At 40.6% G+C, this 18,655-nt stretch overlaps 1 protein-coding gene across 1 annotated transcript in view; it reads left to right on the top strand.

Annotated features, from left to right (window-relative positions):
- Nucleotides 1-319: 319 nt before the first annotated feature.
- The window catches only part of igsf11 (immunoglobulin superfamily member 11), a 218,875-nt gene continuing 200,539 nt past the window's right edge, over nt 320-18,655 (top strand). The window contains exon 1 of the mRNA XM_073045608.1: nt 320-580. Within this exon, the coding sequence (XP_072901709.1) occupies nt 517-580 (64 nt within the window). The 5' untranslated portion in view covers nt 320-516. The remainder of the gene's footprint in view (nt 581-18,655) is intronic.

The following is an 18,655-nucleotide window of genomic DNA, read 5'->3' as shown; positions in this document are numbered from 1 at the left end:
GTCACTACCTCCTCCCATAGATGCTGTCTGGCCTGCTGAGTTCTGCCAGCATTTTGTGTTTTTATTAAAGAAAACTCAGTTTTTTTTTTGCAACATTTAGCAATGAACTTTTTAACAAATGAAAAAAATATCGATGTGCAAAGCAGTTTCATTGCCAGGGTTGTTTCTCAGCTCAAAGCTAAATATACCGTGTATACAGATCTACATATCCCGATAGGAGACAACGCCTGTTTGGATTTCCTAGAGGGCGCTGTTTCGGAGGGGAGGGCGTTTGTTGCTAGGTGACGGCAGGCGGCTGTCAATCAAAGGCAATCAAAGGTTGCTCGAGGGTCTGCTGTGCAAACTCAGCGGAGTCACTGGAAATGGTTGCGGCATCGCGAAATTAACTCTGAGGAACCCGAGGCGAACACAGCCACACGAGCAATTTGCCTTTTAGTCCAACTACTTTGATACTTGGCCAGGGCTGAGCCTCAGTTCTCCAGTTCCGTTACTTGCCTGCAATCGCACTGTTCTGAGATGGTGCTGAAACGGGCTGGCTGGAACCTGTGGTTTGCCTGTCTCTTTGTAGTTTGTTTCCAAGGTAGGACTCATTATTTAAAAAGTGAAAGCAAGTATCAGCTCGGGCTGCTGGTTTGAGAGAACTGACAAGCAAAGTTGATAAAACATTGCAAGCGAAATCTTAATTTCAGGCTCTTGTTATTTTTTGATCATTTGTGCGTTTGTAGTGAAAGGTCGGAGAGTTTTATTTCTTATTTATGAGTTTGTGAATATGTTGTTAACAGCTGGACCGATAGCCATCCACATTTATTGCTCACCATCGCAAGAGTGAAGTGTAAATTCTGTCCGGAGCGACATCAATCAATAATACTTGGAGGATTAGGAAAAGATTTGGCTCGGATTAATCGAAAATCCAATGTAAACTAATTCAGTAATAAATACGAGACGCGGTGCTCACAATTTGCAAGATTGTTTAGATGTGACCAGAAGCAAACGACGTTACTAATGATCCTTGGGTTATTTTTTAAAGGAAATTCACTGGAAAAAATAGGTTGTTGATATGAACTGTTGGTTAGAGTAATTTTCAAATGCTTCACCGTTTGTTTTGACATTTCCTATTCGTTTAATTATGTTTCATTACAGTAGTTGATAAACATGTGCGTGGAGAGAGAATAAGCGCGCTTTTAAAAATGTCAATAATAGACTAATAGTAAAAACGTAAATTAAACAGTAGATGAAGAAACCGTTTTGCTTTATTTTACATAAGTAGTGGGTAGGATCTATATTAATTTACAATTTCTGATATGTGTTATTAAAGTTTTATTCAACCAGTTTGGATGTTCTTTCAGTTCTTATGTGAGTCTGTCAAAGTATCTTGTAGGCTATTGTCATTTTCCGTTGGCAGGGTAACAACGTGTTCAAATTTTATGGTTGTGACATTGGGACCAAGTGGTGCATTTTGGCATAATTTAGATTGTCGTTGTGTACGTTTTTTCCCCCCCAAGTAAAGATAACTGCATGTCTGCAGAGCAAAGCAGAGTTTGGAATAAAATGGACCGGTTTAGAGAGGGAGAAGTGTTTTCCAGGTCACGTGTACTAAACGTGTGATTGAGTGCAGACAGCATGTTGCACTCACTTTGGAAGTGGAACGCCTCTATATTAATCCTGCCATCATGTGACTGAAAGTGAACTTCTGTCAGCAGTGGTCACCGAGTTCGAATTGAACAGACTTAATCGGATAGGGGGTGTGTGGAGGTTAAAATAAAATAGCGTGTAGAAATACACAGAGCATTTGTCATGAGGTGCAAAAAGATCAAGTGGAAGAAAATACTGACTTGAAGAAAAGATGTGCAAAATGGGGAAAGGGAGTGATTTATCCCTAAAGGACGGGATGGCGTGAAATATGCTTAGCTCAGCATATGCAGTGTTGGAGAGAGTTAGTGTGTTTACTTGCTCTGGTTTTCAGGTCCTCTCTATTAGGTGCCAGACCAAGATGGCATTCTGAACTAAACTTGTGCAGCGGTGTGGTGAGGTTCTTGAACAAGTTGGTTTATTTTTGGTCGTTGCAGTATACATTGGGATGAGAGAGTTCGAGAAGCGTCACTGACCCAGTGAACCTCCAGTAATGTATATAATATGCTTTGAAGTGGTTACATGCAGATTTTAACAGTTTCACAATAAAGTATCGATACAGGTTTTCTTATGTATTGTACTCATTAATTTATACAAGATTTGCCTGGCAGTGGGCTCCCTTCTTTCGCCCCGCCCCGCCCCGATAAATAACGACTGCTTCAGCCATATGTACTTAAAGAAAGATTTTTGGGTCTGTTTTTCTGTCCTAATCGTGTCTTCACATCCTGTGACCTAAGCTTTTCTGTTCACAGTTCTAAATTCTAGCTCTCATCTGTGGCTCTTTGCTCTAATTAACTCTGCTTTGCAGTTTTAGTACTTCTCTAATTACTGCACTATCTCTTTGAATACCATCTTTAAACTGCCTTCACTAGGTTGGCCTGGCTTCCCATAATCCTTTTCCCCCTTTCTAATATGGAGGGACCCTGGTTGATCATATTACAAACTTGCCCACTTTCTTATAATTTCTGGAGATTCTTTCTTCAGTCAGTGCAGATTAAATTGAGAATAATAAAAGATAAAACATACACTGGATGTACTTTTTGATATTCTAGCAAATATATTTTTGGATTAAGGTAAAAATAAATTTGAGGCAAACATAAGACAGCTAAAAGAAAGATGTAAACAAGGTTGAAAGAGTGTAGAGAAAATTTACAAGGTTGTTGATAGGTCTGGAGAACCTTAGTTATAAGGAAAGCTTTAGGTTAGGACTGTATTCTTTAGAACATAGAAGATTTGATAGAGGTATACAAAATTAGGTGGGCTATAGATAGGATAAATGCAAGCAGGCTTTTTCCACCGAGGTTGGATGGGACTCCAACCAGAGGTCATGGTTTAAGGGTGAAAGGTGAAAAATTTAGGGGGACTATGAGGATGGATTCCTACCACTGGAGGTCAGATGATACTGGATCTAACCTCCTCCCATCTGCTCCATCACTGGACAGCAGTAGTTTCATGAAGTGCAGAAATGTGGGGGTGGGTACACTTTGTACCTGGCCCTTCAGTTTTACACTGGTCATGATAGGTCTAGCATGGTCCCAATCATTTGAATGGTTCATTGGGCTTCGCCTTAAAAAGCCAGAAGATACCGGAAATGCTTGGCATGCCAGGTAGCATCTATGAAGTAGAACCAGAATCAACACTTTAGGTCTTGGACTCTGATCTGAAATGTTTATTCTCTTTCTATTTCCACAGATATTGCCTGACCTGCTGGATTTATCCAGCATTTTCTGTTTCATTTCAGATCTCAAAAAAATATCATTCACTTTAAAGATGAGTGTTGTTTCCCTTTTTCTTGCATAATTTTCTAATGCTTTTAATTTGCATAAGTTGAATATTTTAAATTATTTTTGAGTTGTCCTTGATGTGTGGACCTCTACTTCTCATGGCCTCTTGTGCCTAGTACAGCAGCCATACCTGTTGACTGGGAGGATGCTGGTGGCTACTCAGCCAGGTGAGCTGTTGTCTCCATCAGCTTCCTGTGAAAGATAAATTTGAGGCGTGGGTTTGGTTCAGAGCAATCTAGACTGTTGTATCCAGAAGCCAACTAGTGAGCAGACTATTTCAGTTAGCTTTGTGTAAAGAGTCAGAATATGCCAGTTGACAAATCTGTGAGGTTCAGAAAAAATGGTGAAACTTAATCACATCATTCTCAAGCTTACTGTGAAGTCAGAACTCAAATTTAAATAAACTCCAATATGGAAATGAATTGACTGATATAAATTGGGAAACTCAATTAAGAGGTGATGTTGGGTGAGCAGTGCCAAACATAATGTATACTTGTTGAGAATTATTTATTACCTTGAGGAATGAGAACTGGAATAGTTGTACAATCTTGGCTAAAGAGTAAAGTTCAAACTTGTGTTAGACTAAACCAGGGTTTCAGTTTTACCACGGCAATCACTCACTGGACCTTAATTTGTTATAGCAGGGCACCCATCAGTGTCTATTATCAGTGAACTTTCTTACAAATGTAATTTTTTAAAAGTATTTTGAACTTCCAACAAGTTGCATACAGTATGGGATGAAGGAATGGTACCTTTGTCCTGAAAAACCAGTGACCAGCTGTGAAATTCTGTACGCAAACAGGCTGAGGGATTATGGAATTAAAAGTATAAGAACTGGGTGTAATTAAAGGTTTATGAATTCAACATCACATCAGACTCACAAAGAGAGAGGAAATTGGATTTGGGGAGCGTGAAAAGAGATGAAAAGTAAAAAGTAGAACAAAACTAATTATTAAAATCTGCCACAATAACTGAAGCTGCCTCAGCATCCAAAATGGTTTGGAGTAGTAATTCGCTTAAGTTTCTGTAAGAATTATACCTTTATTTGAAATAAGTTTCCACAACAAATTTAATTAGTGCTTACCTGCCAAACACTGTCATTTCATTGTTTTGCAATTCATGTCAATGATGAGAAGGATAGTGAAGTATAATTTCTTTGCTATTGATTTTGTGACAAATATAAACTGGACAGCAATATTTGAGTTTGTATGTTTCATTGTGCATTTTCTCAATGAATGTAGCATTTATACAAAAGTACCACTGATTGTCATTATTTGACAACAAACTATCATGGTGGTTCTGCGAAACAAGGGCACAAGTTTTTACATGATTGCCAAAAGGATTTAAGATTTGGAACGCACCATACTTTAGGTAGCGGAAACAGATTTGGTGGTAGTTTTCAAAAGGGAGTTGATGAAACAAAACCAATGATCATTGGAAAGAGTAGAGGAATGGAATGAATTTAATAGTTTTGAGAGGACCAGTTCAGACTAGAACGGCCAAATGGCCTTCAGAATATTTTAAGATATGAAAATAGTAAACTTGAGGAATGGGAGAATTTTAGAAGTGGAAAAAATGATGGGGAAAAAATAGAAGCAGGTCACTTGGCTCCTTGTTGATGCTTTGCCATTCAAACAACCACAGCTGATTATTTCCACTGGCACCATTTTCTTGCACTTGAGTCGTATTCTTTGATTTCATTAATTTCAAAAAAATCTCTTTATCTGTCTCGAATACATTTAGTGACTGAGTCACCACACCTCCCTTGACTGCCAGTTCCAAATTTGCTGTCCTCTAGGTGAAGAAATTTCTAGTCATATTGACTCTGAATGGTGGATCCCTTACTTTTGATCCCTTGGATCTAGTCACTCAACCCAGAGGAATCATTGATTCTGCATCCACCCTGTAAAACCCAGCAATCGTGTATGCTTCAAGTGAGATCATAGTCTTCATGCTGTACAAAATAGAGGTTCAGTCTGCTTAAATCCATCATTGTATGATTAAATATGCCATTCAAGGAATCAGTCTTGTAAATCTTCACTTTACTTCTTTTGTAACTGTATCCTTCTTTGGGTAATGACCAAATTTGTACACAGTACTTGAGATGTAGTTTCATGAGTACTTTGTGTAACTGGAACAAGACCTCTTTCAGAAAGCCAATGTACTATTTGCCTTTCTGAAGAGAGATTCGAAATTCATATTTATTTTCACGTGTACATTGAAGTGTATAGTGGAATGTGTTGTTTGCATTAACATCCAATGCACCCAAGGGTCTGCTGGGAGAGCCAGCAAGTATTACCACACATTCAGGCACCAGCATAGCATGCCCACAATGTTCAGTAGAACAACACAGAACACAACAAGCAACAAAACAACAGGAGTACAAGTCCTGTTCCTCCGTCCCACTCACCTACACATGCATACACACAGTCCTTCAGTTGCAGGACGGGCTGCCTTTGATCTCCAGCAGACTTTGACTCAGGCTCACAGGTGGTGGGCTTTGACTTTCCCAGAGGGCTTGAAGAGATTCATAGACTCGGGGTTTGGGGGGGGGGGGGGCGGGGTGGTCTCTGGCCATCACGGCTTGACTTCTGGACTTCCAGTTGACCTTTGGGCCTCAATCCTTGGCATCGACCTCAGAACCTGCTGATCATCAAACATTAGGCCTTGAACTCCAGACTTGCTGACGGCAGGACCTTGAATACACGGCCTCGTACTCCATTCTCACTGATTCATTCACCTCGGGGTCATTGGACTTTGTTCCTTCTGCCTGTATGGAACTCTTGATTCAGAACTCACTGATCCTGGTTGGGGTGGGTGGGGGGGGGGGGGGGAATGTGGAGCACCAGTCCTCATCCACACTGGTCTACTGGTTTGATATCTGACCACGAATGTCATGAGTCTGTGTCGATGGCTTTCATATGTGGAGGAGGGCTTAGACTGGCCTGACCTCTAAGTCTCACAACCCTGCCCCTAACACCCTCTTTGTCCCCAAAATCATCTCTCAAACCTAAAAACAACACAAAAAACACTAAATTGGTGCCATGACTTCGCCAGAGTCCACAGCTCAGTAACATGGTTCTGCATATGCTAGATATCCAGAGTAACACACACACAATTCTAGAGGAACTCAGTAGGTCAGGCAGCATCTATGGAAAGGAATAGAGTTGACGAAACCCTTCATCAATCCAGGTTGAAAATTATTAAATAAGTGTAAACCAACAGGAAACAACCATATGTTAAAACTTCTACAACTATGTAAGCAGGAGATTAGATCATGTCTTGCTAAATACTATTAGGAATTATTAGAGCTTGAAATGCTACATGTACTGAGCCTTGTGCTTAGTCCCTTGCTGCTTGAGCTGTACATCATAGTCTAGACTTAAGTGACAGAGTCATAACTTAGAAATCTGAGCACAGTGTATTTGATAGTGCAAAGGTAAGTTCTGTGCTTTGTATGGTACAAAAGTGGCAGGTGGAATTCAAGCCAGATACAGTGCCTTGAAAAAGTATTCAGCCCCCAATCATTTGCTCATGTAAATGAGTATTACAACTGGAATTTTGATCAATTTAATTGAGAGATTTTATTTGTGAATTAGATGCTCCTTTTTTCATTGTAGAGCCCCAAAACAGGTGAAAATTGTAAAGCATGAAAATCCTAAAAATAAAAAAAAAACTGAAATGTCAGCAGTTCAAAATTATTCACCCCCTTTGCTCAATAGTTAGTTGAACCACATCGCACAGTTAGTGTATCCTGTAGTCTTTTTGGGTAAGTTTCTATTAGCTTTGCACAACGTGATGGAGCAAGATTTGCCTGTTTCTTCTTGCGAAATTGCTCAAGCTGTGCCAGGTTAGTTATGGAGTGGTAGTGAACAGCAGTCTAGAGGTCTTGGCAAAGATGTTTGATCGGATTAAGGTCGGGACTCTGACTGGGCCACTCAAGGATATCAATTTTCTTCATTTGAAGCCACTCCATGGTTGCTCTGGCAGTGTGCTTTGGGCCATTGTTTTACTGAAAGCCAAACTTCCTGCAAATTTAAGCTTTCTGGGAGGTTTCTATCCAGGATCTCTCTGTATTTAGCAGCATTCATCTTCACATCAATCCTGACCAGATTTCCAGTTCCTGCTGCTGAAAACATCCTGATAGCATGATGCTGCCTCCATCATATTTTACAGTAGGGGTGGTGTTACCTGATGGATGCTCAGTATTAGATTTGCACTTCACGTTGAGGCCAAAATGTTCCACTTTAATCTCATCCGACCACAAGACCTTCTTCCACATCTTTACAGAGTCTTCTAACTGACGCCTTGCAAAGTTTTACGGGCAAGGATATGCTTTTTTTTAGACAGGGCTTCATCCTTACCATTGTTCCATAAATATCCTTTTTGCATAAGGTCTTTGAGATTGTGGTGCTGTGAACTTAATCTCCATTTGCAGGCACGCACTCGGAGTCATTGTTGGCGTCACAGTAGCCCTTCTTACAAATGCCATTCTTCTCTGGACACTATGTTTGGAGGGGCAGTCTGACCTAGGCAGTGTAGCTATGGTTTCAACATTTTTTCACTTTTTCACAATGGGCTGCACTGAGCTCCAAGGTATGTTCAGTACCTTTGAGATGGTCTTGTATCATTCCCCAGATTTGTGCTTCCATATTATCATTTCCCTAACTTGTCTTGAATACTCTTTTGTCTTCATTTTGGTTTGGTCTGTTGAAAATCTACCGTACTGTTGGGCCTTACAGAGAGGAGGTTATTTATTCTTATGAATTCATTGAAAGCAGGTGATCCTTCAATTTTCTACATCAACATATTAGGTGAGTTGGTGAGGCAATGTATTGCTACTGAGGAAAGTGTTAGCCTAGTAATTACAAAGCGGATGAATACTTTGTCAGCCTCAATTTTGGTTTTTAATTTTTAATAAATTGGCAGGTTTTGGAATTTTCCTTTTGATTTGACATGATGCACAATGTTTTGTAGATTATGTCAAAAATCCTACTTTGATAATTAAAATTTGGAAAATGAGACAGTAAAATGTAAAAATAGTTGTGGAGGCTGAATACTTTTTCAAGGATCTGTAAATGGAAATAATTCATTTGGTTAAAACAAACAAGGTAAGGGAGTGCAAAGTAAATTGAGAGAAACAAAGAAATGTAGAGGAATAGAGGCTTTGCAGGCTGCATATCCATATCCCTGATGATGAAAGACACAATACTCGTGTAGCAGGCCCAGTTTAATTTCTAGTGATTCCCTAGAATGCTGGGGCTGTGGTGATACTAATGACATTGAATATCAAGAGTTGATGGTTAGATTCTCTTGTACTGGGAAAGGGTCTCACTTGACATTTCAGTCATGTGAATATTACTTCAACTTATAAGATCACAATTCAATGATTTTTTTTTAGGTCTTGCTGAATATTGGGCAATATTATGATAGTTGGGCCTTGGACACTGCCTTGAGGAACTCGTGCAGTTCAGTTCCGGGTCTGGGATGATACAGATTTGACAACTACAACTTTTTTCATTTCATGTGAGCAATATCTCCAGTGACTGGAGTTTTTCTCTATGATTGCTATTGACTTCAGTTTTATCAGGGTGCTGGGTGCCACCATTCAGTAAAACCACCTTCAAGTCAAGGTCAGTCCCTCTTGCCTCATCTCTGGAAATTGGCCTAAAGCTGAAAATAAGGTAGAAGACAGATCATCTTCACAAGAGCCTGAGTGTGTGGGTTATTGATAAGGAAGTGCTGATGACAGCTTTCATTACACTGGTGATAATTGACTGCAGTCTGATTGGGTGGTGATTAGCCAAATTGGATTTGTCTTGCTTTTTGTGAATAAGATATACCTGTGCAATTTTTATATTGTCTGGTTGATGCCAGTGTTGTACGTGGTTTGTTAGTGAGAGAACCCTACTAGATCTGGAGTGTGCAATGCCTGGTTGGTCTAGTGCAGTGTTGACAGCTGCTTCCTGATACTCTGTGAATTGGTTAGATAGCAGCTTCTATACTGGTGGGAATCTCGGGAGGAAGCTGACTAAGTCTGAACATGGTTGTTGATACTTTAGTGTTGTCTTTTATTACTGTTCGGGGACCCTTGATCTCGGTGATTTTTTTTATAAATGACTTGGATGAGGAAGTGGAAGGGTGGAGATGGTAGTGTTGTGGATACTGTAGAAGGTCATCGTAGGTTACAATGGGACGTTGATAGGATGCTGAGTTGGGCTGATGAGTGCCAGATGGAGCCCAGTCACACGGAAAGTGTGACGTGATACACTTTGGCAGGTCGAAAGAAAGCAGAATAAAGGGCAAATAGCTGGTTTCTTAGCAGTGGGGAGGAACAGAGGGATGTTGGGGTCTGCATCCATACATTCTTAAAGTTGCAGAACAAGCTCTTGGGGTGGTTAAGAAGGCATGTGGTGTGTTGATCTTTATTAATCGGGATTTGAGTACAAGAGCCTTGAGGTAACGTTGCAGTTCTACACAACTCTTTTTAAGACCACGCTTGGAGTGTTGTATTCAGTTCTGATTGGAAGGGTGTGGAATCTTTAGAGGGGGTGATAGGAGGTTTACCAGGATTGGAGAGCATGTCTCATGAGATAGGGAAGTACATGTCAATGGTAAGTAATTTTACTCTTTGAGAGTGGTAGGTGACAGGGGTAGCTGATATTGTACATTAGGGACACTTAAGAGAATCTTGAGTAAGCACATTGAAGGAAGAAAAATGGAGTGCTGTGTGGGAGGGAGGATTCACCTTTGAATTGAAAAGATGGGTACAGCATTGTGGTGTGAAGGGCCTGTACTATGCTGTAATGCTCAGTGTCCTATGTACTTGTGTGCTGGACTTTGACATTGTTGAAGATTGGCATGTCCTTGAAGCCGCCTCCTATTATTAGCTCTCTAATTGTCCAATACCATTTACGGTAGGGGTTTGATTGCATTTGTGAGAGCCCTTAGCTCTAATTACTACATAAACATAAGAAAGTCTGCAGATGCTGGAAATCCAAAGTAAGGCACACAAAATGCTGGAGGAACTCAGCAAGTTGGGCAGTATCTATGGAAGTGAATAAGCAGTTGATATTTCGGGCTGAGACCCTACTTCAGGACTGAAAAGGAAGGGAAAAGACGCTAGAATAAAAAGGTGGAGAGAGGGGAAGGAGACTAGCTAGAAGGTGATGGATGAAGCCAGGTGGTTTGGAAAGATAAAGGGCTGGTGAAGAGGAGAGTGGACCAGAGGAGAAAGGGAAGGAGGAGACTCCCCATTTTAAGGTGACAGGTAGGTGAGAAGAGGTAAGAGGCCAGAGTACAGAATAGAAGAGGGAAGGGGGAGGGTTTTTAACTGGAAGGAGAAATAGATATTCCTTCAGGTTGGAGGCTACTCGGATGGAATATAAGGTGTTGTTCCTCAACCTAGTGGGTGGCCTTATCTTGGCGCAAGAGGAGGCCATGGACTAGCGTGTGGGAATGGGAATCTGATTTAAAATGTTTGGCTACCAGGAAGTTCTGCTTTTGGTGGATGGAGCAGATCAAAGCGGTTCTTCCAGTTTATGGCAGGTCTTGCTAATGTAGAGGAAGCTGTGTTTGAAGCACGGGATACAATAGATGCCCCTAGCAGATTCGCTGGTGAAGTGTTGCCTCACCTGGAAAGGACTGTTTGGAGCCCTGAGTGGAGGTGAGGGAGGAAGTGAATGGGCAGAAGTAGCAGCTAGATCAGGTGCAGGTGTAAGTACTGGGAAGGACGAATGGACAAGGGAATTATGGAGGGAGCGATCCCTGTGAAAAGTCAGGTGTTTATCTATTACATGCTGCTTTTGTTCAGGAATCATGTAGACCAGAATTGTAGCTTCACTATGCTGGGACCTCATCATGTTTTGTTATGCTGGGTGCCACTGGCAGGTATTTCTGCTAACACTATTGAATGAGGGTTGATCCCTGGATTTCACAGTAATAATTTTGAAATGTTTGTGTGTATGCATGCATAAACAGTAGAGATACATATAGACACATAAAGTTTTTAACAAGGTTAAATATTCAAGAGAATTATGCACAAATTCTTCTCAGAGCATGTAGCATTGCAATCTTGGCCATGATTATGACTGAGAATGTAAATTTTATAGAAATATACAATACACACACACACACAATGGATTCTGGTTAATTGGGATACATCGAGACCAGTACATTTTTGCTCAATTAAACGGCTGCCCCAGTTATTTGAATTTTCATGGAAATAGTTAAAAAGATATTTTTTTAAAAAAAAGACAAACTACCATTTAATTGAGTAACAAATTATGTATTTAAATAAAAAATGGAACAAATTAGAACACTATCAGTACTACTGTGAAACTATAAAACTGTGTATTAGTTCCTTATTGTTATTGATAAAGGAATTCATCTCGTGTATGCTGCTGTGTTCTTTTGATAGACAAATGAACAAAATCAGTGCAGACACCTAGTACAGATAATGGACTGCTTTCATACAGTGCTTTCCACCACTGCATCCTCCAAACCTTTATTTTCATTGTAACATTCAAGATGATTGTCGGTACCTTTTTAAATTTTTAGTAGTTTGTAACTTGAAGTAGTGAAACTGTTTCATTTTCACTCCTTCTTGTTTCTGACATCTCCAAGCTTGAAAAGGTAGTGAGCAAAACAGTTCTGAATTGCCTTGCTGCTTATTTCTCAGAATCAGAATCAGGTTTATTATCACTGGCATGTGATGTGAAATCTGTAAACTATCCATCAGTGACAGAAATCACTGCTTTTTGAACATAAAGATACAACTGAACAAACAGTTTGCTCTTGTGATGGATATTCCCTTCCTAGACTCGTTTTTTTTGGAAATCTGGCTTTCTAAACACAGCAGCTGCCACTTGTAAGATGAAACAGCTGTAAGTAAACTTCCAACTAACAGTTTGTTTAACTTTTCATTGTAAATGGAAGTCAGTCTTCAGTCCTTAAAATGTAAATAGCAAGCAGTAATCAGTTTCAAGTTAAAAACACAGCTTTGCAAATATGCTGTGACTTTAGAAAGTAACGGCACCTGCCTTGTCTTCTGCTGCATCTCTGAGCAGTAGTAATGTGTTATTTAATTTGGCTTGTTTCAAACAAGCAAGCAAGTTAAGTTGCTTAGTTCAAGGAAGCTTGCAGACCAGCTAGATAACAATATTTAGTATATCAAATAAGAGATCTATTAATGTTGTGAGTTTTATGTACTTGAGGATTCACATCATTCAATGTAAACTTTAGGCTGAGGTCTGTCTCTCCAAAGTGCTTTTAGCCCATTTCAGTTACAAGACCATAAGACATTGGAGCAGAATAAGGGCACGCAGCTCATCGAGTCTGCTCTGCCATTCCACTCTGGCTGATTTATTGTCCCTCTCAACTCCTGCCTTCTCCCAGTAATCTTTAGTGCCCTAACTAATCAAGAACCTATCAATTTCCACTTTAACTATTCTTAGTGACTTGGCCTCTACTGCTGTCCATGGCATTGAAATCCACAGATTCACCACTACTTGGCTAAAGAAATTTCTCCTCATCTCTGTCCCAAATGGACATCCCTCTATTCTAAGGCTGTATAGGAAACTTAATCTCCACATCCACTTTAGCTAGGGCTTTCAATATTTGATAGGTTCCAATGAGGTTCCCTCCTCTCCCCCCCCCCCCCCCATTCTTCTAAACTCCAGTGAGGATAGGACCAGAGCCATCAAATGCTCCTCATACGTTACCCCTTTTGATCTCAGAATAATTCTTGTGAACCTCTGGACACTTTTCATTGCCTGCATATCCTTCCTTAGATATGGAGCCAAAAACTGCTCACAATACTCCAATGCCTAACAAAGCCTCAGCATCATATCCTTGCTCTTGTATTCTAGTCTTCATGAAATGAATGCTAACGTTGCATTTGCCTTCCTCACCATCAACTCAACCTGCAAATTAACCTTCAGGGAATCCTGCACAAGGACTCAAAGTCCCTTTGTGCCTCTGATTTTTTTTTTTGAAATTTTCTCTCCATTCAGAAAATAGTCTGTGCCTTTTATTTTTTTTCTACTAAGGTGCATGACCATACACTTCCCTACATTATATTCCACCTATCACTTGGTTGGCCATTCTCCTTATCTCTCAGTCATTCTGCAGATTCCCTGCTTCTTCAACACTACCTGCTGTTTCACCTAACTTCATATCATCTGTAAACAAATTCGTCAATTCCATCAGCCAAATCATTCATACGTAATGTGAAAGGAAATGGTGCCAACTCTACACCCTGTGGAACATCACTAGTTGCTGTTAGCCAACCAGACCAGGCCCCTTTTTATTGCCTCTCTTTGGCTTCTGACAGTCAGCCAATCTTCTATTCAAGCTAGTTTCTTTCCTCCATGGGGTCTTGTTAAGCAGCCTTCTGTGTAGTACCATGTCAAAGGCCTTCTGAAAATCTAAATAAGCAATGTCCACTTGCTCTCCTTTGTCTATCCTACCTGGTATTTCCTCAAAGAATTCCAATAAATTTGACAGGCGAGATTTTCCTTCAAGGAAACCATGCTGACTTTGCCTATTTTATCATGTGCTTCCAAGTATCCTGAAACCTCAATCTTTCAACATTTTTCCAACCACTGAAGTCAGGCTAACTGACCTAAAATTTCCTTCATTCTGCTTTCTTCCCTCTTTAAGGGATGGAGTGATATTTGCAATTTTCCAGTCCTCTGGAACCATTCCAGAATCAGTGATTCTTGAAAGGTCATTACTAATGCCTCCACAATCTCTTCAACAACCTCTTTCAGAAACCTGGAGTGTAGTCCATTCAGGTGACTTGTATACCTTCAGACCTTTCAGCTTCCCAAGCACCGTCTCCTTAGTAATAGCAACCACACTCACTTCTGCCCCCCGACACTCTCGAGTGTCTAGCATACTGCTAGTTTCCTCCCTCTGCCACTTATTTGTCCTGCATTACTCCCTCTCCAATGTCAGTTTTTAGTGGTCCAATATCACTTTTGCCTCTCTTTTACTTTTTATATATATGAAAATACTTTTGGTATCCTGTTTTTATATTATTGGTGAGCTTACTTGTGTATTTCATCTTTTCTCTGTTTTTTTAGTTGCCTTCTGTTGGTTTTTAAAAGCTTCCCAATCCTCTACCTTTCCACTGATTTTAGCTCTCTCTTTTCCTTTTCTGCTGTCTTTGGCTTCTCCTTTTAGCCATGATTGCCTTATCCTCCCTATAGAATACTACTTCAACTTTTGGCTGTATCTATCCCATGTCTTCCAAATTGCCCCAGAAACTCCAACCATTCTAACTCCCAATGTAATTTATACCCCACAGCACTGTATCTATTCGTATACCAACTGCCCTATCCTTGGCCCTATCACTCTAGTTGCTATCCCTTTGCCAAATTAGTTTAATTCTTCCCCGAAAACTCTAGCAAACCTGCCTGCAAGGATATTGGTCCCCTTTGGAGTCAGGCGTAATCTATCCATTTTGTACATGTTGTATCTTCTCCAGAAGAGATCCCAACGATACAGAAATCTGAAACCCTACCCCCCTACATCAGTCCTCAGCCACTCCTTCATCTATCATCCTATTCCTGCCCTGACCAGCACGTGGCACTCAGAGTAATCCAGAGATTGTTATCTTGGAAGTCCTGCTCTTCAACCTCTTCCCTAACTCCCTTTTATCTTGATGCATGACCTCTTTCCCTCCTTTCTACCCATATCACTGGTGCCAATGTGCCCCACAACCTTTGACTGCTAATTTTCCCTCTTGAGAATCTTCTGCAGCCAGTCTGAGATGCCCTTGACCCTGACACCTGGGAGGCAATGCACTATCCTGGCTTCTCTTTCGTGGCCACAGAATTTGTCGCCTAATTATTGAGTCTCGTATTACTACTGCTCTGTCTGACTTTACCCTTCCCTGCTGAGCCTCAGAGCTGCCACATTGCCACTGGCCTGACTGCTCTGTCTCGATAGGCCATCCGCCCCAGCAGTATCCAATCAGTTATCTTGTTGCTGAGGGAATCCTGCACTAACTGCTTACTCCTCTTACTTCTCCTGGTGTTCACCTATGTACTTCCTGAAGCCTGCACTCTGGGTGTGACCACCTCAGTGAAAGTCTCATCTATGAGGTTTACAGCCTGAGTAGATCCAGCTCCAGCTCCAGCTCCGGTTACTTGACCTTGTCGGCTAGGAGCTGAAACCGGGTGCACTCCCTGCAGATATAGTCATTGGAGAGACTGTTATGTACCCTGCAATCCCACACCTTACAGGAGGAGCACTTAACTACCAACCTGCCTACACTTGTTATACTTCGAACTTCTCTAGCTTGCACCTGTTCTCGCCTAAGTCTGTTGAGCCAAAGCCTGACCGGTCCAACACTGCCCACACTGCTTACACCACGCTTTTTATTGGGCCCTGTCGAGTGCCTAAGAGACAATTACGATTGTAGCCCACTGAGAAGTTCCGAAAGGCCCGAGCGCTTTTCAAACCTTGCACGGTCTCCCCAACAAGGGAGCTGTTGTGATGATTGCAGCCTGCTGAAGAGGGTGTCAGGAAATGTAAGCGTGTGAAGTCAGTCAAGTGGTGGAGAAAAGTGTTTAAATGTGGAGAGCAGTTCTAGGAATGTGCTAAGGAACATCAAGAAGTATGGAAGGAATACGGCTGAACTAGAATCCATTCCTCTAGCTTCAGCTTCTGTGATGGATAATTTGTTTATCCACAACTCCTTTGCATGCCTTTTTTGTTGATAGGCATTTTACCTGTGTTTTGGAAATCCTTTGTGTCTTAGAAATCCTTCATGTTTAAGAACTGCTTTGTGTTTTAGAAATTGTTTGAAGTTTGGAACTGTTTAAAATAGAAATCCTCTTTGAGCTTTCAGTGTGTTTTAAGAATGTTGTTTGGATTTAAATGCATATCACTGAAATGAAATGAACTGTTTTAAACTACTTTGTTAGCTGGAAGTATCTTCTCCTTGGTAGGGAGAGGGGATCCACTGCTCGAACAGTGAGTATTGACTGCTAAACCTGCCCTGGAGAATAAACGGGGGAGTGAACTTGTCTTTGAAGATTAGGTAGCTACAGAATAATCTCCCCTTAGTGAGAGTAGTCATGGCTATTTATATCTGATAGGGCTTAAGGTTTTCGTTTGAGTTTACAACTTTCCGATCAGCAAACCCAATACTATCACACTCTTAATCATGTTGTAGTGTCTGAAGGCCACAGAAGTGCACATGACTGATGCTAGTTAGGAACTGTTTGGCAGTCTCCTGTCCTAATTAAGTGTCCCAAATAAATAAAGGGAATCCTGGCTATTTTTTTGATTAGATTTTGTGTGTGTGCGCGCACATTAAGATGCGGATGCGCACAGACGCGCACACCATCCACGCCAGGACCACCAGACTCATAAACAGTTACTTCCCAATCCATCAGGCTGGTGAACACCTCCACCTATTAACACAGTCACTGTACTCCCACCACCACTACTTCATCATTGCAGGTACTCCTGTACCTAGTATCACTTTATGTACGTGCAATCAGTCTATGTATATCAGCTAATCTTATGTATTTATCTCTATTGTATTATGCTCGTTGTCTTTTTTGTGCTGCATTGGATCCAGCCTAACACTCATTTCGTTCCCCTGTACACTTGTGTATTGACAAATGATAATGAACAATCTTGAACCTTGAGATGAAGTGGCTCGGTGCACAGCAAGTCGAGCTGATGTCTTGGCTCCAGGTTCCAGGTACAATCCTGACATTGGGTGCTGTCTGTGTGGAGTCTGCATCTTCTCCATGTGCTCACGTGGGTTTCTGCTGTTTGCTGTGGTTTCCACCTGCATCTCAGAGTCATGCTTGTAGATTACTTAGCAGCTACAAATTACTTCCATGAGGTAAGTGGCTAAAGAATCATCGAAGCGAAGTTAATGAAGAAAGTAAGTGCAGGGCAATGAACAGGACTGATGGGAACTGACGTGGACCCAATGGGTGGAATGGCTACACACAAGACTATAACTAACAAAGAATTTGGCACTGTCCAGGTACAATCCTGCTGGAATTATAGGTGCTGAAGACCAAATGTGCAAAAAAAGCCAGGTGGGATTGAGGGATTGTCTTGTATGTTTGAAGTGATGGTAAGATCATCATATAACTTGTCAATTAGACACAGGAGAACGAAAAGCTCTCTCACAAGCCTATGATATCATATTTCTGGCTGGATACTTCCTGTACCTTTTCATGAGTCACAACATCCTGCAGCCAGGAGGTGGCCAGGTACATTGAAGATTCGTTTGTGAATCAAGTATCTTTAAGGATAAAATGCCTGATGCAGTTTGACATGGAAACATGTATTGCTAAATGTTAACAACTCATGTAAAATTTTCGTAAGTAGTTTATTTTTAATTGGCCAGAAACTGGTCACCCCAGTCCAAAACTTTGCAGAATTCCAATTGCAAAATATGTTAATTGCAAATTTTTATGGTGATGAGGTGTCCTGATTATGTTGAAGGAGGCCATTTTTCCTGCTGAATTCATGCTGACTCCCTGATATGCATGCTTTCCCCAGTTCTCCTGCAACTTATTTTCCCTCAACTTCCTTCTTAGAACCCCCAATTGACACCTGTATTTAACTTTTCTTAAGTAAGAATGTTTAATGGATTTAATTTTGATGCAAAGCCTTTTTTATAAAACTGACCATTTTCTAAAGTATTGCACTGGCTCTTCATAGTAGACAATCAACTTGTCCCAATTTCCATCTGGATAAGATACAGTACAGGGCAGAATATTTACTCATTATTTTTGTGCAGTTAATTACATTTTGGATTTGACCCAAGGAGTTTAACATTTGCAATGTTTGAGAATATCATAATGTTTTGTTAACACTTGTGTTCTATCAGTTTGAAATTGTCTTCAGTTGAAATCTTTGAGTTAAAGATGTTTTAATATGTGAAGTTTTTATTTCCAATCACTGAAAAGGACTGACTTTCGAGAATGAAAATAATTTTCTTTTTGTGCAAGTATGACTCCCATCACTGGACACCTTAATCTAATTCTCATTGACTTCTGATTCACTTGGGTTTGTTGCTGCCACATCCTATCGAATGTAGCTAGTCTTGGTTCATTCACTGTTTACTGTTTAATTCTATTGTCCTATTTGACTCTAAACTGCCAAAACAGAAGTTGTTTTTGTTGCCATGTTTATTCAACAAATGTGATTTAAAAAAAATTTGGAGAATTTATGTTCGTAAACTGAGTTTGATCATGCAC

The sequence above is a fragment of the Hemitrygon akajei genome, chromosome 5 (assembly GCF_048418815.1).
Source record: "Hemitrygon akajei chromosome 5, sHemAka1.3, whole genome shotgun sequence".
Lineage (NCBI taxonomy): Eukaryota > Metazoa > Chordata > Chondrichthyes > Myliobatiformes > Dasyatidae > Hemitrygon > Hemitrygon akajei.
The sequence above is the reverse complement of the archived record's forward strand: the minus strand, read 5'-3'. Positions and strand labels throughout refer to the sequence as shown.